We start from the raw sequence: 22,523 nt of genomic DNA, 5'->3' as shown, positions 1-22,523 counted from the left end.
GAGCAGAATTTGGAAGTGCTTAGGGTGTAAGACGTCGACGCAGATTCTGTGTCATGTTTGCATGCGCGTGCTTACTCAAGCAACAAAGCCAGTCATGCTATTGAAGAGAAAAAAAGTACCTATAAGATGCTGTGCTTCATATGAATAGGAAGGGAAAGATTGTAGCACTAATTTTACTGGAATAAGGCTACAGTTCTGGCACAGGAATTTTAGTAGAAGTCACATCAGAAGTGCACTGAGAACAGAAAAGCAACGTTCCTGGAAGAGTTGCTTAACACATTTTCTACATGCCTACTTTGGCTGAACAGTAACTTCACGTAGTGCATTCCCCTGCCGTGAGTTGTAGTTACTGGAGCTGAAAACAGTCTTCCCCCTGAGTCCTGTCCCAGGCTGACCTGTGTGTCCAGCGACCCACGAGGTCTCCGTTCTGGTGAATGGGAAGGGGCAGCGCAAAAGTCAAGAAGTCTGTGAGTGCCACAACTGAGAGAGGTTTGTAAGCTTGAAAGTCTTGTATACGTAGTTTGATTCCTTTCTCAGCTTGTGTCTGTATTAGTTGGATGCGTTTTTCTTTAAGAACAAATCTCTGACCCAATACTTGAATCTGCTGCATATACTCTCCATATAAGCTTTTAACGAACATCTAACCCTAGCTGTCAGTAGTCAGACATGAATATAGAGTTTACACTTCAGTTAATTAATAAATTCTTATTTATGTATTTACATGAATACATGCTCAAAATTGCAATTATATTGGGGTATTTTTTGTTTATTCATGCTTTTTTGCTCATAGCCTTTCAAATTCAATTTGCAACAGGCAGAGTGGCAACTGAAATCTTCCATGTTGTTGTCAGCAGCCTCTATGGTGCACAGCTGCAGAGCATCAAGAAGTTTGCTTGGACCTTTGTAACTTGTGAGGATTCTGCTGAGTGCCCATGCTGGGGTACCCACCCCTCTATTGACTTGAAGGGCTGGGGCTACCGTGGGGAATTGCTGGACCTCATCACACAGACCATCGGCCAAGTCCACGGCTCTCAGAAATGAAAGCAAGTGGAGCCCAGGCGCCTAACTGTTTTGCAGGTGACGCTACTCATCTCACATGGTGGAAGGGCCAGGAGGCTCTGGCCTGGGAACTGCTGTGCACGCAGGTAGTTTACCCGGGCATTTCATTCCAGCAGGCAGAGGCAGGGTGTGCTTTTGATCTTCTGGTGGATCCGGTGTGACAGACTTGATGCCGCTGTTTCTAGTTCAGTCACTGCTCCAGGAGAGTCTGACTGTCCAGGCTAGTTGCAGGACAGGAGGCTGCAGCAGCAGCTGTGTGGGGGGTACTAAAAAAGAAAAATCTAAAAAGAACCCCCAAACCTCTCTCTTTACCTTGCTCTTTCCTTAAGCAGCAAGATAAAAATCTCCCCCTCCTACCCCCTCCAGGCTTGCAGTTCTCCTTGTGCCCCTTTCAAGGAGTCAGGTAACTGCCTTTCCTCCACGGAGTTTTGAGTTGGTCTTATTCATCTTACCAGCGGGGCCAAATCCCTTTAGCCTATCACAAGGCTAAATACTGAAATTGCCTCCATTTTTCTTAATCTTCCTCTCCTTTCCTTGACTCTCTTAATTACTCAGCCTAAAGGCTTTGTCATACCTTATCCTCATATACTTTCCCTCTGTTTTTTCAGGGGCTGCTGGTTGCTCAAGTAGCTCAGCAACAGGAATCCTCATCTCCCATCACTACAGAGTGGCCAGGATCTGCAGGCAAGTACAGGAAAACCCTTTAAGTAAAGTACTTTTTTAAGTAAAGATGAACTTCATTGACATGTCATGTAAGGTTGCAGCTCACTGAGAGGCTTCCACACATCTGCACTATTACAGTATTCGGTTACTGTATTCAGTATGAGAAATTAAGGGGGAAAAATGGGGACTTTTTTTTCCACAGTTTTTTCCACTACAATAAATTCTGGAATCTGCTAAGGTAAGAGATTTGTGCAAAATTAATTACTCAGATTTACTTAATGTACATTCTTATAACTGCTGATGCTTTATTTTTGCTCTTTGCAATGCTCAAGAATATGAGATAATCATAAAGTAACTGATATTTAGATGCTATAGGGATTTACAAAACGTAGAGTGTAGTGGACAAGAGGAGTCCTTGCTCTTCAAGAGCTTCCGTTCTCCATCTCTCAAAGGGGGGTCAGTGAATGAAACTGTAGGTGCTTGTGTTGCTGATCCTTAGAAACAGACTGTTTGTTTAGAAGAGAAGTGAAGGAAGTCAGAGGACACGTGCAATAACCAGCAGACTTTCCAAGTTTGAAGTCTGGCTGGAGAGAGACATAAAGTTGGTAATGCATGAAAAGGGTTAAAGCAGTGGGGCTGGTACTTGATCAGTATGTAGGATTCAGGACAGGATGTAGAAGGGACAAGATTAATGTAACTGTTGTGAAATTGGTTGCAAATAAAGGAAATGTAGGGTGCCAGTGGTTGGCTGTAAGCATATGAACTGCATAAACCAGGTTGGTTGGATACCATACTACAGCTGATCATGTCCAGCAAAGGCTGTCTTATTTTTGCTTACAGACAGATACAATGGGTATTTATTCTTTCGGATGAGAAAAGTTGCTGCTAGCCCCCTGATATGGTTGTGCAAAGCTTGGGTCCTTGCTTCTGCGCATTCGTTTGATCAGATGGAAGAGTGCTACCAGAGGTACAAACACACAAGGAAGGACAGCTAGCAGCACACAGATGGACAGTACCCAAGGTGGATAGACTTTCTCCTCTTTCATGGGGAAGCCTTCCTATGGAGATAAAAAAAGCAAACAAAAGAAACAATTGGTAGGTACAATTGCATTTTGCTATGATTTCCGTATGTATTTTCTTATGCTGTTACAGTAGGGATAGCAGAAGTCTTACTCTTGCTCTACAATAGCATTCAGTGGCCACATCCTCTGTATACCCTTCTCATGGGTCTAATGATGGCTGTAAGAGTTTTATAGTTTCAAAGATTTATAGCTGGAAGTACGAGATACTCCTAGGGATGCAGGGGTTGCCCAAAGAGTCATCAAACTTTCACCCTTCCTTGGTTAAGCTCTGATTATTCTTCTAAGTACTCAAAGTTCACCTGGTTTCAGCAAGTACCAAGCATGATCTTTGCCAAATAGGAAAGATTTACTTGAGAAATTTGGAGGGAATGATGATAATGCAATTTCTGCAAGTCCGTGGCTATGAGTTTTATTTTGGGATGATAGATACATAATGGTGTTTGGAGGATACATTTCTGGTGTACATACTGTTGGGAGCAGAGAGCTTTTTCTTGAGGTACCAGTCCATGCATATATTTATACTATGAAGGCTGATGCCTCTCTGTGAGGGTGATTGCAATCCTCATGCAGTTTAAGGCCAGAATCGATCTTCAAACCCCTACACAGGGCGCATTTGAGAAGTATCCAAGAAATTGCAACTGACGTGAACCAGTGCCATCCAGAGCAAATGTTCTCAGCAACGACACCTCTTAGGTGCTGATTTCCATTCTATATATTTATACTATGAAGGCTGATGCCTCTCTGTGAGGGTGATTGCAATCCTCATGCAGTTTAAGGCCAGAATCGATCTTCAAACCCCTACACAGGGCGCATTTGAGAAGTATCCAAGAAATTGCAACTGACGTGAACCAGTGCCATCCAGAGCAAATGTTCTCCGCAACGGCACCTCTTAGGTGCTGATTTCCATTCTCGGACCACTGCCTCCCTCCCTGTCCCCCCGTCAAAGTTACACATCCATATATTCACCAGGGCCCCAGTGATATTGGCAGTTCTCAGGGAGAAATGTTTTTGTCCCCGGCATCTGTTGTGCAGCTCTAAAGCTCTGCTCATGCGTTTGTTCCACCTCTGAAGCCCCTGTAGGTTTGGGGTCTCTATGAGACATTTCACTTCAACAGTTCTGTGCATTACGCACATCCGAAAGAAATACGGAGCACGGCATATGTGGGTCTTCTCGAGAAGAGGCCCAGTTAACAGGACAGCGTTCCAGTACGTGTAACCTCATAGCCTCTGTGCATACTGGAGCCTTCCCATTCCGAGCATTGCATCGCTTCAAGCTGCATTACGTGGGTAAGCAGTAGATAGCAATGATTTTAAAGGATCTGGTAAGGGAGAAAAGTATACAACTCTTGCATTTATCAGAACTTTAGAAAATAGTTGGGAACGTACATATTTAGGGTTCCAGGCTGCATAGCTGGGTGGCTTCTGTATCTGAAGAGTAACAAAGGCCACGAAGACAATTAGCAGGAGCAGAGGGCTAATGAACCTCCATGTGATCTGCCAGTAGAGATTGGGGTTTCGTCCAGTCATCCATTTCACATCTTTACTGAACCTTTTAAGAGGAGGCATGTTTACGATGATGTCAGATCTTAGTGGCAACTGTTTTACTTTTTCATGTTTTAAACACATGGTAAATCTTTTCTATTCCATACCCTTCTTTAATAACTTACTACAGGCGTAAGTCAATAATAATATCAATAAAGTAGGTCTTTATTGATCCCTACCAGGGGTGAATGATCAGTTTACATTGTCAGTTTACATTACCTGAGCACGTAATCTAAGGTTTCTAAGCACAAATAAGTGATGAAAATATTACAGCAGTTCTGTAGAACTATTCAAAAATTTTAAAAAGACAAAATTGCCAAGGGATCAAACGTAGCTTGTTAGTAAGAAGTCTGAATTAATCAGCACCAAATGAATCAAATCAGGTCAGGGATAAAATTACTGCAACCTGACGCAGCTTCCTCTGCAGTCGGTAGTGGCAGTTGTTTGGGACATGGAGCTGCTCTTTTACATCTACTTCCAGTTTTGTACATTGAATGGGCAGTAGATATATGGTTCTGGGTTTGATAGTTACGTGACAACCTGTATCTATGAAGTTGGAAAGAGTTTTGTAATCTGGAAAAGGAACTGTAATTTTTGTGTGTGTTCAAACACCAGCTTTGTCTTCAGTTCTGTTAAATCTAACTGAAGGTTTAGAAATTCTGTTGAGAACTTGGAAAAAGTGATTTGCCTATGCTTGTATCCCATGGTAACAAAGAGGAAAAGGTATATGTATGCTAGCACAACAGAGAAAATACAGGTGCTGGGGAATCCAGAATCTGTTGTAGCATGTGAAACCCGATTTTATTGCTGTTTCTGCATCATGGAAGATTTAGGCTCCCTGTATGTGCAGCAAGAGGGATGTGTGAAATTTTTTATGACGATATAGCCTGGGAGTTACCACCATTTAACGTGGGAAATACTCCAAGGATCTTAACAGTGAATCTAAAAAAGTTAATGCAAGGACTTTAGCTGTAATTGAGGATGATTTTTTCTTCAGTTTCTTATTTTCAAAATCATAGCCTATGATGCTGGCCAAAAGTGACTTCACTACCTATACAGTATACAAACTGATCCACAAAAAAATCAGGACCTTTATGATCCAGTGCCAGAGTAAGAATTGGAAAGGTGAAGTCCCAACATGTAACTGAGTAAATTATAGAGGGTAGAAGATTAATCTTTGAGAATTGGGGCAATTTCTGGGCTGGAAGGGCCCTGAGTAGGGAAGGCAGGTTTATTCTAAATCAAAATGAGATAAGGTTTCTGGCATTTACAATTACAAGGGGTGTAGGAAAGCTTTTAAACTTAATAGTGAATTTAAGTAGTGTCTGTGACTGCAGAGATTCTCAGTGCGCAGGCTGAGCCTTTTAACAAGGGGGAGTTACCATATGTTGCTTACTGTGAAGGTTGTGGGGAAAAAATGATGGTAAACAAAAAATACAAGAGTATACAAACCAAAAAGGCAGTAACAGGAGGATGTTTGAAAGATGGTGTAACTCCTCTTGGCCAAAGAACTACAATGGCTATTGACTTTCTAGCTTTAAACTTAGGATCCCCCCCTTCCATAAGTGCTATGCAGAGATTATCCTTCCTGTTTTACAAATATAGGAGACTTGAAGCAAAGAATGATAACTACATCCACAGAACTGGTAAGTGTTACAGAAATAAGTTAATATTGTATACCTGTATGTAACATACACGGATTGAGAGGAAAATGCATTTGTCTCTTATGAGAAAAAAATTCCATCTGTTTCCAAGGTACCTTTTAATTTTGTAGACATACGCAACCCCAATCACTTCAAAGAAAGCGATGACTAGAAGAGGCAATGAGCTTGCATAGCTGTCAAAAATGTCAATCCAGTAACTCCCCGAACCCAGCGTAAAGCACAGAGCAATGAGGAAGCAAATTAGACATATTATACCTGAAGAAAAAGAAGTATCTTTGTTACTGCAGTACTGAACTGAACTGAACTTGGTAAGTATATTATTTGTTCTGAATTATTTTTGCTCTTGTTGTAGTGATTTTTATTCTCTCTTCCTCTGTGGAGCTACAACAAGCTGGTTTTTCCTTAGGGGAGCTAATGTCACTTCCCAGGCTCAGTTTTCCCCTGTGTGTTGGCCAAGAGGCACACTCTGCTGCAGGAGGAACACGCTCGTGTGACTCGGAGCATGCTCCAGTGGTTGGTAACTTCCAGCAGAGAGCCTGGGCTGTGCTATGCTATTGCCCTATGTTAATTTTTGACTGATGTAGTGAGTTCCAAGTGCCCTCACTTCCATGAAGTCATAGGTTCAAAGCACAGGCAGCCGGCACCTGAGAAGTGTAAGGGCTCCCTCGGTTTCTGCCCACCATTTCCTCAAGGGGTCCAGCGCTACAGGTGTGTATGTGCCATATGTCCTGGCATGTATGGTTGGGATTTCACCACACATCTGTCCAGTCAGTTCCCCTTTAGCCAAGATACGGATTTGGGGTAACTGAGAGGAAAAAGTGGGAAGGAGGGAAAGTGTTTCTGGATGCAGACATGGGCTGCAAATCAGTTTTTATGTCCTTGTCCTGTGTTACAAACTGCTTCTGACTCTGAGATGGCCTTTGGTTCAATGCTGTGTAAGATTGGCTCCAGCCTTTTTTCAAAGAAAAAAAATTAAAAAGCTCACAATTGGAAAATCAACTTCAAAATAATATGGTTACCTATCAAGTTGTGAATAAATTTATTTCTACATAAAAAGTTGTAAAATGAGAAGGATACAATTTAGATGCTACAGGAAGACCCTAAAAAAGGCACAATAGCAATATTCCCCACAAGGATTTAAAAGGGCACATTGCAGAAGTGTTAATCCATTACTTCAAACTGCCAGAAATTTTTCTGGACCAATTTTTTTAGACCAATTTTTCTAGAGCAATTTCACAGTAGGATCTCTCAGACTCTCGCTGTGTCCGGTTTTTGAGGAGCAGGTTGGGTTCAGTAACCGTCTCTGGTTGAAAAGATTCTGGTTTTGGTGCAAGAACAGGATTGCACACACTCATTCCTCCGTTTCCAAGAGAAAATTTTCTACTCTGGCCTGTTCACAGTAAATGTGAAATAACCTGTAGCAGCATAAAACTGAATGAAATAGGGGTGAGCGACCTCTCTTACAGTTGTGACAGCATTGTAAGTTTGTGCGCCGGTGGCTGTGGCAAACCAGCTGATGTCACTGGTTGCCTTAAAGTGACTTGTTTAGGTGCTTAGGCTTAAGTGAAGGCAAGGCTCCTCCTGATGTCTACAACAGCTCAGAGTGACCTTGACTCTGGCAACAGCAATTTAACAAGCTTTCTTGGACTGAAAAACTCTTGCAAACTAAGGAAAAAACCTGGCAAGGGCAAAATAATCCTGTAATCTGACAGCTTCTGCCATAACTGCTACCTCATCTCTGTGCTTATCTTCTGCAAACACAATCCACTGCCCTTACTAACACTATGAGATAGCTAAGTTAATATTACAAATTCTTAATCCCTCTATGGTATTTGTTAAGCAGTTGGTCATTTGCACATCTGTAAAGAAGCCACCTTCTTTGAACGAAGCAAAGCAAATACCTTACCAGATAATAGCTCTTTGGGTATTGATTTAGATATAATTCGGAGCTCTAGAAGAGGAGTGAAGACTCCCTCGATGTTCCCAAACATAGAAGAAAGGCCCAAGCTGAACAACATTATGAAAAACAGGATGGCCCAGGCCTGGGAGCCTGGCATTAGGATGATGGCTTGAGTGAAAATGATGAAAGCCAAGCCAGTTCCCGACACACTCTGCAGAATTCACAAACAGATAAAAATATGCATTATAATGGTGTAAATGTAGTTTCTCATGCATGTAGAAATATAACATGCCTCTGTCCTTTCCTGGAGTCAAGGGTGCTGGTCAGCCTGTGGGGCTCTGTGGCAGCCAGAAGTTGAGAAAATGGGTAATGGGAAGTGTTTGTGGGGATTTTAGTTTTAAATGGTCTATCAGGGATGTGCAGACAATCACAGAGCAGAATTTTAGCTTGCACAGAGAGATGGGTCCAGAGTAAAGCAGATCTGAGAGCTGTAATTGAAACAGCAATTGTTTTGCTAATACCATCTTAAATATGATTTTAAAAAAATCTATGATGTAATAGCTGCTGGAAAGAAAAAGATGTAAACAAGGGTATGACTGCCACTCTAGCAGCATGAGAGTTGGTGAATTGTTGATCACTGAACCCCACATAATTACCAGGGCAGAAAAAGCTAATAGGGAAACCCCCAATTTCAGCCAAATTTCTTTTAATTCAGTTTCCCAAGGACAAGGATATTTAAATCTAAGCATTGAAAAATGCTAATGTTGCTCTAATTTAGAAGTAAAATATGTCAAACCATAAATCAGACACGGATGCCATTAGAGGAAGCCAAAAAGCCAAAGACAAAACAGAACCTGACTTGTGTCAGGGCTGGAATGTTGTCCTTGGACTTCTCCATCATGTGAGTGAAACAGCCTATTTCACCATCAGCACACTCTGTCTCTAGCAAATGTGTCCACACTGTTGTCCAAAGATTCAGTTTTATTTTTTTTTCTCAAGCTCCTTTCTTTCTTATTCTTTCCTCCAATCATGGCCCTATTCTTTCCTCATGGGGTGGTAAAGACCCCATGTCTTTTTTGTTACAAGGGAGTACAAATGGGTGAGTAGTAAATGAGAGGTATGGCACTGGGTGGGATCAGTGGAGCAAGTGGAATGAGGTTGTAGAAGTAAACAGGGAAGGAACCATCTGTGTTTAGTGATAGGGGAAATGTTTTAGCAGGGTTGGAAAAGGAGAGGGAGAGGATCATGATGTATTTTGTTGGGATGGAGGGGAGCTGGGGGGGGGTGGTAGAAAAAAAAGAAAATATTGGTGAGATCCTGTGCAGGGAAGAGGAAAGATAAAAGGGAGAGGACAAGAGGGAACAGAAAGATGGGGAAAAGAAGATAAAGGAGAAGATAGGGATAAGATACCTTCCTGGTGGTCATATATGTGATTGAAGGCAAACAGTGAACATTTTAATAGATTTTTTTGATACTTTCCTAAATATGGATTTTGAAAGCTTCCATTCAACAACCTTCTTTTATAATCTTTCAACTAGAGGGATTTCCTCTGTTGTACCTATTCGTGTAAACCAAAGTAGAACTGAATCTAGTGTCCATGATAGGCTCCAGGTAGGAGCAGCTTTGAAGATTAGTTTTGTGATAATACTGTGTAATTTTGCATGCTGTACCAGACAGCTTTGAGTTCAGACTGTCCTATAGCAGTATTGTTATTTCAAATTTTGAAAAATTGTTTTGTTTCATGATTATGGATAATATATTCATTACAAGTAGAGTGAAGTACAAGTACTTATAAGAAAAGGGAAGATATCAGTCCTTCTACATATTACATTTAAGGGTTACTTTGTTGAAAGCAATTATGGTACCTGATCAAGAAATTCTTGAAGGTCACAGCTTTTCAGTTTGAGTCCAGCAATTTTTTCTGGATATGATGAGTTTAGGAAACTAACCCAGGCTGTATAGTTCTGTCGCATGATGCTTTCTTCCGGAAGATCAAATTCATTGATGATACTGATAATGTTCCTGCCAGAGAAGCCAACACAGCATTAGTTTAAATGTTTGCAGATGATGTGCCTGGAAATGCTGTGCCACGTATTCAGATGTTAATAGAAAGTTGTGTTTGCTTTCTGTGCTGTTATTTACAATATAAAGGAAAATATTAAATGAGGACTTATCTATAAAATAGTTAGGAGAAAGTATTCAGACTATTTAATGTCTTCTCTTTCAGATACAAACTCTGAGTACGTTATGCAGATGCAGTCTCTAAAATGTTTCTGTGGGGTTTTTTTAATCAGCTCTCCAGACCACTTCTACCACTTGTGTTTAGTAACTTAGTGAATGAGGTGGATCAGGAGAGGGTATTGGTTTTTTAACTACTTCTAATGCTAGTCTGAGATTGAGATGTGATCCTTGATGCACTATTTGCAATGGGTTGTTTTATAATTTGTCTTGCTTCTTACAAATGCTGCCCCTGATCATTCTTGCCTCAGTGCCATAATACTTTCTATTTTCATATTAGACATCTCCATACAGATGGTTTTCCTTTCTAGTGAAAATAAATTCTCTAAATGCATGGTTTTCAAGTAACACTTTATCTTTTTAGGTGTTGAAACCATGGTATAACACTGGATATGCAGGTTTCTCACCTGTCCAAGCAGTCCCAGTAGCCTGTGGTTGCTTTAAACCCCAAAACAGAAAAGACTGGGATGGAAGCGTAGAGGGATGTCATGCTGTTCACAATTGCTACTGTCACAGCATCCTTTTCACAGTCATTTCTAGAAATAGCATTCAAACAAATGAAGTTACTAAAAAAAGGCAGTGTCTTATCTGTGATTCTCTCCCGTATTTCTGCAAACATTTTAATTTTTTTAGATTTTTTTTTTCCCCCCTTTGTGTTAGAAAATCTCTTTGGCTTTTTAAAAAGACAGCAGCTGTTAGGATCCTTTAGAAAAATTAAGAGCATTTATAAATATCCTAAGGAAAGAGTTTTGAAAATTTTAGAAATTTGCACAAAATGCAACAAGAATTTAGCCAATTTATAAAGGTTGTAGTTCTACTTACTTTGATGGATTGTAGCTTGAGAATGCAATAAGCCCTCCAAAAGCCAGAGAGAGAGAGAAGAAAATCTGGGTAGCTGCATCAAGCCATACACGGGGGTTTTTCAAAGTGTTCATCTGAAATAATTGGAATAAATGCATGTATTAGGCTTAAATTACATTCCTTTCTCTCCCAGTTCTCATCGCTCATCTCTTATTTCACTTCTGAAATTGAGTTGTATTGCCATCTAAATACACTGAAAATGGAAATGAGTACAAAACACGTCAGTAAAACAGATGTTTCTGAAGACATAATTTGGTCTACCTAAATGTATGTAGTAATTATAGAATCTGTTTCATTGTACACCTCTTCTGTTTGATGATAAAAATGTTTTTCTAAATGATAGGCATTAGGCACACAATAGGGACAGTACGTTACATTCTTCCTCAATTTATTTATTTCTTTTTGTTAATCCACGTACTGGGTAACTTACAGTTTAAGAATGTTATTTTCCTAAAACTGTATAAACAAATACTAAAGCTTCATTGTTTTAAAACACAAAGTGATTCCATAGGTTGCTAAATTCACTTCAGAAAAATAAAGACTAAAAGCCCAAGCAGACAAGAAGAGGATATTCATTAAGAAGAGCATCTTAGATTCAAAGTACTGTGAAAACAGCAATAAGAGATAAAAGGGCAACACAGGAAAAATAAGGAAAAGGGAGAAACTGACAGAATGAAATTTGAATTTTGATGTAAGGGTGACGTGATAGAGGAAGCTAAATTAAAAAGCCATTGATTGTTGGCTGCAATAAGAAGGAATCTTACCATTAAAATCAGTCTAAAAGAAAAAGATAAAACATAAGTAATGCACAAAATGTAAATGTGCTCAATAAATATTAGTTTCCTGCAGAAACTAGGAAGCGGTATGTTATATTCTTACCTTACCAGGTGAATTAATTTCTGATCCACTACCAAGCAGGGGGACTAGAAACCAGTATTCGTCAAGAATGAGTATGTTAAAAACCAGCTGGCCCAAAAGTAATAGCAGGGCCATAGAGTATTTCACTTTGTTTTACATCAGCCTGAGTCAAATCTGCACCCCAGTCACGCAGGGCGAACTGGCCAGCTTCTGCGTCGTGGCTACGTGCCTGTGCGGCTGATTCTAGTCCATAACTGCGAACACTTGTGGGAATGATCCTCCTAGGAGCATTTGCAGGAAGGAGGGGCAAGTATGCCAAAAGGCCCTTAATAGCATTTTGGGTTTCCCTGAAGCTGGCCCAAGCTTGAAGAGCGAGAACAGCGGGTTCACCTCGGTGTGGGTGGATGCAGCGAATGCCATGTCTGCAGATGCTCTCTCCACAGAATGCCAGTGCTCGGACCACAGCAGAACTGGTACAACGTTTTGTACAACACAGCGCAGCGAGGGGATGCGTGTAACCATTCCTGGCTGCAAGGCTTCAGCTTGGGCAAACCTTTCTAAAGGTGTATTTGGAAAGACCATAACCAAGCCCTCCAGTGCCAGAATGCTCCCTGGCAGGATCCTGTGCAGGTGCAGAACCAGATGGCTACTGCAGTGCAGAAACTCGGCGTTCGCATCGCGACACGGCCTTTCCAGTTTAAGTGCTGCCAAGTCAATTGTCAGCGCTGGTAGCTGCGACTTGCAAGTCTGGCTTTCTGACTGGGGACCGTGGCAAACGAGTCTGGAGACAGTTTGGTTTGGTGCTAGATGCAAGGCATTTATTGACTCTAAAAGCTACTGATCAACCCCCAGACTTGAAGAAATAGTGGACAGGCAAGCGTGCCCTGGCAATGTCACTATCTGGTTGAAAGCAAATAATTTCAAATCTAAATGTTATTTTATATTTTCAGTAACATGGCATACAGATTTCATAAGCGTGTCTTCAGAGGAAAAAAATGTGCTGAAGCTAGAAACGTGCGGATGAAGATATACAACCAGAACATTAATGAATGAACATGGGAGTAATGAGGAAAAGAAGCATAATTGCTTCCCCCTGGGCAGTGCGATGTTTGGATACTTGAGCACAGGAAACGCAGACAGAAATGTTGTTAAAACAGAATTAAAAAATACTGGGACCCCAGTACACACACACACTGTGATGTGTAATTTTGGTGTAAAAACAGCTATTGCTTTTCTCATAAGCAAGTGGCCAACAGATAATACTGCACTTAAAGACGGCTGTTCATTGGGTAATGCCTTCGTTCTCTTCGACACCAGAAACAACATGGACAGACCAGGTGCCTTGAAAGAAGTTCTAAGTGTCCATTCACAGTAATATATTAGTTGTAAAACTTGCAAAATAGAGGAAAAAAAATTACAAACTGCCTGTCCATTCACAGTAATATATTAGTTGTAAAACTAAATTGCAAAATAGAGGAAAAAAAATTACAAACTGCTTCTTTGATAGAGAATCTGGTGCCTGTGCTGCCTTTTTATTTTTCTTAGCTATTCTCACTGCTCATTAAATAGCTGCAGAGCTCTGGGCACAGGGCATCAGTTGCCCAGACAAGTTCCTGGAACTGTTCATTGCTGGAGAATCCCCAAATATTCACAGTCTCTGAAGCCCTTTCAGATGTGAAAGAGGCTGGAGGAGGAGACATTTGTACTCCTGAGCCAACGCAGGTGTCCACAGAAGCTGAACTGTGCAGACAACGCTGCTGATGCTTGTTGGGATCCCCTTCTCTGCTGCCTCTGGTTATGGTTCCCCCCACCACCACCCCCCCCGAAGAAACTTTCCAAAAGTCTCTGTTCCAGCTCCTGTGTTGCTTGATCTTTGTACAACTTCTGCTTTCCCCTCAGGTGCCTGTGAGGGTAGCTTCAGTATCTTTTTTGTTTTCTTGGCAGTTTCACTTTCCAGGTAGCCAAGGATTTAGAAAGGGTGACTTCTCCATGTCTGAAAAGTCAAGGAAAAGAAGTATTCATTATTTGTTCTAGAATTTAAGGCATGAAAGTGTGTCAGATGGCAATAAGCCAACTATGTGTTTCTGCATGAGAATAAAACCACAGCCTGACATATTCAAAATCCATATGCATGCAATTATTATTTGTGATATTTACTAATGAGAACTAAGATACAAATTTTTCTTTAATAAAGCAAGCTGAAACAGGCAGTAGGTGAGCTAACTCTTACTTCATTTTGCTAAAAGTTTACAAGCTTCCTGCAAAAAGACAGCAAAAGAAGAAGAAAACACTTAAGAAATATGCTTTACACTTTTTGTAAGCTAATGTGGTCTGGGTGGGCCAGGTAAATCCTTGCCAAAAAAATCCCCCACAAACTAACAACTCCGCTGTACAACTCACTTTGGGACAGCCCCTGTGGGGAAGTGTAACAGGAGAAACACGTGTAATTACTGATGGCAGTGTTGGGAATAGTTCCTCGTTAAACGGGCTAACAGAAAAGGCAATACTGGTACTGCACTGGTGAGCTAAGGGGCAAAATAGGGAAAGGAAATGCTGCCTTGTTGTGTGCCTACTGTCTTTTTGAAGTCCTTGGAATGCCCAAATCCTCCATAGCAGTTGGTACGTTAGTTTAGCAAAGCCATATCTCTGTCTTACATGATAACTCTCTATGCATTAGCAACACCCATAGCAGATATCGCTTACCAGACTTTCCATCAGCTTTTCCATGTTTGTAGATGAGAACATAGTTTCATCACCAAAGCCACCTTCAGATGACTCCTCAAGGATGTCCCCAGGATCTGCTTCCTCAAACGGACTAATGATTAACCACAGGATGATTGCAGCTGGATTTTCATTCTGACTCCTGGCGCCAGTCTACAAAACCGTCCGGCTCTTCCTTTATGATGATCCGCTCCCCCTCAGCGCTGCAGTACCTCCAGGCTTCGTGAATACACACACAAATCTAGTTTTTGCGTTAAGTTCGCTGTGCAATGATCATAAGTCCTGAAGATGCCTGAGCTCTTCCAGAGAAACCCAACATCTGGGCTGGGACCAAATGACGACAGGCCAAGCCCTGTTCTGGTTGTGTTGTCTAACCTGCTTTCTTCCTTAACACATTGCACCAAGCATTTGTTGTTCTGTCTGGGCCCTAGAAAAATGCAAGTGCATGCCCTGATCTCCTGTAAAGACCAAGGCTGTCCTCTTTGAGCTTTGGCAGTGTTTGGATGGGTGCCCATGCCCCTGGGCTTGCAGGGGGAGGGATACAAGAGGTGTCTCATCTGAGCTTTCTCTTGCTGTTGTCCCTTTCCAGGCTGGCATGTAACCTATCTCCGGGCTTCTTGGCTGATGTTTTCCTCAATGCCTGTGTTCCTGCTGTAGGAAGGGAAAGGGAAATACCCAGTGCTGCTGTGGTGGCAAGCGCGGCTGTGGAGGCAGAGGATGCTCCGAGACCATCTGTCGGTGGGTGCTGCTTTTCCTCTGCTTTTACACTCACCACTTTATGGAGCTTTTTAGCATGAAGGCAGAGCTGTGAGGAACCTGCAGTTGATAGGAACTGCTTGGTGGGACAATTTGACTTTGCATTTGGGATGGCCACTAAGGACAATGTAAAGAGGTCCTTCTGAAACCACCAGCATATGGAGGGATCTGGGACTCCTGTCCCTTTGAGAAGATGAGAAAAAATGGGAGAGGCGTATTCTCCAGCAGTTCTGTTTTTTAGGGACAGCTATGGGGCAGGGTGAGGGGAGGCATGGGAAGCTTCAGCTATGGAAAAATAGGGGTAGGAGAAAATTACTTTCACCCTTAAAATAAAAATCACTGCAGTGTAATTCCTCAGATGTTTTCCATGTGAATTCTTAAAAGATTCAAGTTGTGTAAATCCTGTAGCATTGGCAGGGAAATCCCATCTTTATCTTGTGTAAAAGACGGATGATTGTGTTCATGAAATGCATCAGTTTCACTTACACATTCAAGACTGAAGTGCCCATAACATACTTATACTCAGTTTTCCAATATTTTCTGATACGCTTATTACTGAACTGTTAAATACTTCGCTGCTCCTTTTCTTGCTAAAGTGTATTAAAATACTAAATCACTTCATCTCAGAAAAGAGAGCTTAGCTGAGCTGTTGGGCAGGGAGCTAGATCAGGAGTTGCTGGAAAATGAGTATACGGTGCGAGAGCTGAGGGGGAGAAAAAGGAAAAATAATATTTCTAACTATAGCTGCAACACTTACATTGGGGGTGAAGAGGTAAGCCAGACCGTCAGCGGCCCCTGGTAGACTGAGTCCGTGAATAAGGAATATAGTTAGGACCAGGTAAGGAAATAGCGCTGTTACATAAATTGCCTAAAGAAAGGAGGTAAGAAGACAGACAGTTACTGACAGTAACATCGATAAATCCTATTTAAGTTATTGCAACATACAATCCTAATAATATGACAGCTACAGATGAACATTGCCGTCTTTAACAGAAGCATGAGGTGCTTTTGCAGAACATACTTGTAACAAAATTGCTCTTAAAACTGTGTGAGGGGAGCCTGGTAGGGCAGAAGCATTTGCCATGGAAAAGGAGAGAAGCATCATTTTGGGCGACCTGTACCGCTGTTACCGCTTCGTTGGACACGGAGCATGCTGAAATGGTGCTGGTGTGGTAAATGGGGCAGGCTTTCCTTGGCGGTGAGACTCAGCACCTGGAGAGCAGGACCCAAAGCGAAGGATAATGCACTGCTCTGTCCTGTCCGTACCTTCCCTGTGGTTTCAATTCCTCGGATGGTGCAGAGGTAGACAATTGCCCAGCAAGCTGCTAAGCACAAAATGAGCCACCACTGTAACGTGCCGCTCTCGGTGACGTCGGCTGTTATGTTCAAAGTTTTCCTGTACCAAAAGTAGTTTACTGCGGTGCTTTTGTAACATTCTTCGTTGAGCCCTGGAAAAAAGTGTGGCAAGCTTAAGAATAAATTTTAACATTGGTAATATTTTTCCCACTATGGTTAGGAAGCATTGCTTTATACTAACGGAGAGTGGCAGGACGGTCTCTTGTGGGCTGTCAAATCAAATGTGGAGATGGACAGAAGTGGCCTTTCTGCACCGTCTGCAATGCGCACCAAGACAAACTCCGTCATGGCAGGCTGAGGCGGCAAGACTTACGCGAGGCCCCCACCAGAACATCGCCAGCATTTCTACAGGCAGTAACTTTCTAAATAGAAAAGGTGTCATGCTCAGTGCAAGGTAAAAACCTAACCTGTAACTGCGGTGGAGGCCATGAAATTTTTTAGCTGTACGTCTACAGGTTGGTGGAGCCGTAAGAAGATTCAGGCACCTGAAGATACATCTAAGACCAGGATCCCCTGGCTATGTCATGGCCCTGTAGGGCGGCAAGACTCGGGCATCAGTCTCTTTGGTTCATGTTTCCAGGACTTCTCTGAGCAGGAACGTCGGACACCTGCACCCGGGGGGAGCGGGCACTCCCCAGCCAGGCTCTACGTCTGGCAAAGAGGGAACCAGGGACACAGCGTACGCTGTGACCTGTGCTCCCCCCTCTGCCTACCTACAAGCTAAATGCCTAAAAAGGAGGTTGACAGAGGATCTTCAGGAAACCCACTGACCTGCTGTCTTCAGCTGGAAACCCGAGTTCCCTGGGTGCTGCAGCTCCTGCCTTTGCTCCTAGCCAGAATCTGGTGTGTCCTGAGAGCACGAGGCAGCCCTGTACATTTCCAGGGGCTGGGGTTTTATAATGCAGAGCCAACAGGAGCAGCACTGGTAGCAATCCCTCTAACCAGGAGGTCCAGCACATGCCAAGACTGGGGAGCTCTTTCTCCTTTTTTTGCTTGGTGAGCATCTCTTCCTCTGCCTGGGAGAGCACACTGATTTTCTTACAGAGCCTCCTGCCCAAGCTGCTGTTTTGCAGGTCATCCCACTCAAGTTTAGAATCATAGAATGTTTTGGGTTGGAAGGGACCCCTAGAGGTCATCTAGTCCAACTCCCCTGCAGTGAGTAGGGACACCGCTAACTCGATCAGGTTGCTTAGAGCCCCATCCAACCTGGTCTTGGACGTTAGCGTAATTTTTTTTCCCCCCCTCCATTCCCAATTCCAAGTCCCGTTAGCATTGGCTGAGGGCTCCTGCTCAGGTTGCCCCATGCACTGAGCAGGACAGCTCAGGCAAGGCAGTTGCTGCTCTCCTGCCAGGAACAGCTGACAGCCCCCTTGTGCGGAAGGGTCGGTCAGTCACTGTGTTGTGACTCTACCATGGGATGTGTGGCTGCAGGCAGGAGAGTTTTAAAAGGCTGCATTTCTGCAGCCTCCTGATGCCACATCTACTGGTAGTAAGGTTGAGATGGCCGAATGAGGCTACAGGAAGCCTCCCTTACTCTCCTGTGGAAACTCCAGAGCTGGGCATTATGATATATTTTAGGAGGATAATCCTGAGGGTAGAAGAAACAATTCCTCCCTCCATTTTGAATTTTTTCCTGTTGTACGAAATGCCAGCCTGTTCAATCAAGCTCTCCAAATCGCCCATTTCTCCCTTTTCTTGTGACCTTGCCTTGATAAATTCCTTTTCTTTTAGGGAGTCCCTTGTTATGCAGGTGATGTTAACTCAAGTATTTTCAGCTACAGGGAGGGAGCAAAGCCTGTCGCTCATCCATCCTTGCCTGGCAGCCCTCCAGCCTCTGGAAGAGATGGCAGCTGCAGGTCCTTCTGCTGTGTTTCGGGAGAAAGGACTGACGGAAGGGCCCAGCTCAGGAGAGGCTGGTGGATCGGTGCCCCTGCGGCAGGAGGGCCCCCCCCCACCTGACCCTGGGGTGCAGAGCTGCCAGCCCTAGCTGGGTTAAAGAGAGCAGGAAGATATTTTAAAAGACCAAAAGAAACCCTGAGAAAAAGACATCATAAAATTGTTATGTCCAATGTAAAAAAGGTAATATTGGCAAATGAACATTTTGCTCTTATTATTCTGTAAAACAGAGCTGCAACAGGACTGCCAAGTAGTAAAAATGGACTGGAAAATACAGATTACATTAGAAATAATTACAAATGATAAATTTTTAATTGGACAGGTGCAGCAAGTCCCAGCGGAGACAGTGGAGGAGATTTCTGGTTTGTAAGTCTTGAAATACTACATTTCTAGTTTGAAATACTACATTTCTAAATTCTAGCAGACAAAGAGTTAGGGCACCTACCTTTGACGAACAAGAAAAGTGACCTGAATAAGTAGTGGAAAAATCTTGACCTCAACTCTGGTCTAAATTCTGGGAAAGCTGGCCAAAGGCTGATGGAGAGGAGTAATCACGATTGTGGTCATTGTGGCTTTATGAAACTTTTCCAACAAAACTTACTCTGGTGAGATTGCAAGGTGGAGAACGAAGTAATTTGCAGGTATGTGATATACTGATGTAGCCGAGTGACTTTCCAGTTACAAATTTACACCTGAAAGCGTGGTTGCCACCAAAACATCATTCCACCTGAAGCCGGTGATCCTCTTTCAGTGCATGAGGACACTCATGCACTCAGACTTGCTGGTGTCCTTTCCTCAGCTCCTAATTAAAAGAATCAGACATGCACCGGGACACGCACGGACCAGTGCAGTCCCAGTTACCTCTGAATGTGCAGTCTCTGGCTGTTGAATGAATGTCTGTGGGTTGTAGCAGGGTGTATGAGTAACGAGCTATGTAGTGAAAAGCTTTGCCGCTCTTGTCCTTTTAGGCCCAGCTTAAGTACATGAGCCTGAAATAGTGCCATTTTAGTCTGCGTTCAGCTAAGCCTGGGAACAGCTGCTACTTAGGAAGCAGCTCCGTGGAGAGAACATTGCGATCGTGATGGAGAAGCGCAGGTGGCACTGGTATTGAAAAATCCACTCTTAAAGGACTTTGTCAATATTTTCTAAAAGATGCTTAACTGAAAATGCAGGGGGTTTGTATACCAAACTGATTGATTAAGAAGTTGATCTCCAAAGCAGGTTTGGAAAACGTTTGTTTAGGTCAGTAGCTGGGACATCTGTGTCCTGAGAAATGAAAGAATCCTATTTCTTAAGGCCCAAATAATTTTCTCTGCTTCTGTAACAAAGATAGGGGATGTCTCATTGCCTCCCTACTCTAGGGTAATCCTAAGGTCTCCAAAAGAAAGTTGACTTTGCTATGTTTTCTCCTTTTTGTTAGCCTCTTGCTTAGATTATGTTTTTCTGCCCTGGAGCTTGTCCTCTCTCGTGCTCTGAACAAAAAAGAAATCTGGAGAATAATTTTAAAGAGCTGAGAGCAGTCCTCCTTTTCCTGCTTAGGTACGTTGTTTGTCTTTGGTCTTACTAATGATTTTGTAATGGGTAGCGTGAATTTGGTCTGAGCCTCAACGGTTGCCTCTTTAAGTAGTTTCTCTGCTGCCTCACAAGTGTTTTGCTTATTTAGTTGCTTAGGGTTTTTTTCAAACACTGTTATTTCGTTTCCCATTTGGAAATCAAGCAAAAGGGGTCATGGACTTTCTGGCTTTTGTTGTTCTAGCGAGGATGATGAATTTAAGTAGGCTAGCATCGCTCTCAGCTTTTTGGCAGGAAAACAAATCAGGTCTTTTGCACAACTCAGGGCCAAATCAAGCGTGGCTTCTCTTCTCGAGGGTTTCTGGTTAGCTGCTCCAGGAAGCTGTCGTGCTGGCTGTGTGAAAGTAGTCTTAGCAATCTACAGGCAGAAACGAAAGTTCTCCAGTAGGGTTGTGTTTCCTGCTCCGGCAGCTCAGCTGATCTTTCTCAGCACATGATGGCAAATGAGCTGAAAGGTTTCTGTAGGAGCTTGCTATGAATCATAACCAATGCATCACCAGCTAATGCAAACTCGAAAGTCTCATTTAAAGCAGTTACTGAAAGATGTAGTCATAAATTTGGTTCTTAATTATGCTGACAACCTCACGTGTCTTGTTATGAAGTTTATGATAACAGACATGTAAAGGACTATTGCTCTGTAGTCAGAAAGCAGAGGATGCTCTTTCAGACTGGTATTTGTATCACAGCACAAGCATAAGAAATAACCAAAACTTCCCTTTTCCCCTTTGCTAGCCCCTAGACTCTGACATTCATGATCGTCCTTTTGCTAGCAGTGGGGCTCGAAGCGGTAGTTACCTGTTCTGTTTTCATTTAGAGGACAAACACTCCAAGGAAGAGGTTCTTGGAAGGAGTTTATGAAATACCACATCACCCAGGTTAAAACGGTGTTGTAGTATAAGCTCACCAGAACCGACACCATCCACGAACCAACCCCTGCAGAAAGCACAAGATCTCAGCTTAGAACAGCTTTGGAAAAAAATTACCAGTCACGGCACTTGCTCTTAGAAGCTCGTGTTTCCTCATTTTTCAAGATTTTCTCTTTCCCCCCAAGAGATTTTCACATGAAAGATGGGCATTTGTGTCCGCAATAGCCAAACACTGGTGCACAGTCCCCCAGCTCACCAGCCCTGCTCCAAGAAGGCTGACCCTCCTTTCTTATGTAGAAGATTAGGGTTGAAACCTTTGCTCTAGCATGTAATACATCGTTTTCTACAACACAGGACAACTTTAATAGCAGAGACCGAAAGAGACTGAAGTTTCACAGCATGCTATAGCTGTGTGAGGGCACTCTTTTGTCCCAAATCATGCACATACGGTACCACATAAACCAGTAACTGTTTTGCTCCTACAATAAGGAAGGAAGAACAGCAACACCACACTTTCTGCTTGCTTGCATTTTTGCAAAGGGAGGATGGGCATGCCTAATTGTAGGAGTGGGGTTTAGCTGGAGGCATCACCCTGCTGCTTGGTATTTCTTCCTGCTTGCCCTTGGGCCCTTAGAGCACTCCTCTTACCCACCCCTTCTCCTCCCACTCATGGCCACAGGCACGGCTGTCACTGCCAAACCTATTTTCAGGCACCTGATTAAAGCACGTCATGGTCCAGCAGCTCTGGCTGGAGCATCCAAGGGTTTCTCCTTGCCCTTGCAGGCAGGAGGGTGCTCTCTCAAAATCGGTAGAGCCAATGGTTCAGCCCTCTAACGGTGGCTGCTCCCATTCCCTTTTTGCAGGCTAACAATGTGCACAGGATGCAAGATATGGTTTTTTTCAGTGTCTATTAAATAAATAAATAAATAAATAAAAATATGCTGATACAGGACTGCACACCCCCGTGCGGATTGCCCCTTGTGCCCAGCCATGTTAATAATCTCCCTTCAGCAGCCCCACGGTGCCCCCCTCTCCCAGGGGAAAACTTTCCCAGGTGCTTTGGGATCTTTCAGAGGTGCCAGGCTTCCATTCCTGATTTTGTAGCTTTCTGTCCCCTCTCCAGTCTGACTGCCCCTGGAAGGAGGCTCCTGGATGGGCTCTGAGGGAGGAGTGAGAAGCACTGCAGGCAGGCAGCTCTTGTGTACGCTCCAAGGCGTGGTAGGAACGGGGCAGTGTTGGCCAGCAGAGCTCATGATCGTTGTGTTTCCCACACATGAGGTTCGCATTTAGGCCCCCCCGTGTGCCTGGGGTAACACCTGACGGGAGCGATGCCCCTAACGAGCATTAGGCTCAGGTCTGTAAGGAAGTGAGTGCTGGCAGGGAGCTCAGCTGCGGTTCCTTGAGCTGTCCCGAGAGACGTACCGACTCCTCCGAGGTAAGGTGAGATGGCGTTCCAGGCACCGATGCTGCCTTTCCTCAGGCACTGTCC

General features: G+C 43.2%; 1 protein-coding gene across 1 annotated transcript in view; it reads right to left on the bottom strand.

Moving 5' to 3' along the window:
* Window positions 1-2,579: 2,579 nt before the first annotated feature.
* The window catches only part of LOC104128513 (sodium-dependent neutral amino acid transporter B(0)AT3), a 28,791-nt gene continuing 8,847 nt past the window's right edge, over window positions 2,580-22,523 (bottom strand). Inside the window, exons 3-13 of the mRNA XM_035896798.1 lie at window positions 22,457-22,523; window positions 20,964-21,101; window positions 16,611-16,792; window positions 16,102-16,212; window positions 10,971-11,083; window positions 10,556-10,684; window positions 9,776-9,932; window positions 7,917-8,121; window positions 6,106-6,265; window positions 4,191-4,353; window positions 2,580-2,780 (exon numbers count right to left, since the gene is read on the bottom strand). The exon at window positions 22,457-22,523 is cut by the window's right edge and continues 50 nt beyond it. Of these exons, the coding sequence (XP_035752691.1) occupies window positions 2,580-2,780; window positions 4,191-4,353; window positions 6,106-6,265; window positions 7,917-8,121; window positions 9,776-9,932; window positions 10,556-10,684; window positions 10,971-11,083; window positions 16,102-16,212; window positions 16,611-16,792; window positions 20,964-21,101; window positions 22,457-22,523 (1,626 nt within the window). The remainder of the gene's footprint in view (window positions 2,781-4,190; window positions 4,354-6,105; window positions 6,266-7,916; window positions 8,122-9,775; window positions 9,933-10,555; window positions 10,685-10,970; window positions 11,084-16,101; window positions 16,213-16,610; window positions 16,793-20,963; window positions 21,102-22,456) is intronic.

This window comes from Egretta garzetta, unplaced genomic scaffold (assembly GCF_000687185.1).
Source record: "Egretta garzetta isolate BGI_Z169 unplaced genomic scaffold, ASM68718v1 scaffold716, whole genome shotgun sequence".
Classification (NCBI taxonomy): domain Eukaryota; kingdom Metazoa; phylum Chordata; class Aves; order Pelecaniformes; family Ardeidae; genus Egretta; species Egretta garzetta.
Note: the sequence above shows the minus strand (reverse complement) of the source record. Positions and strands in the feature narration are given on the sequence as shown.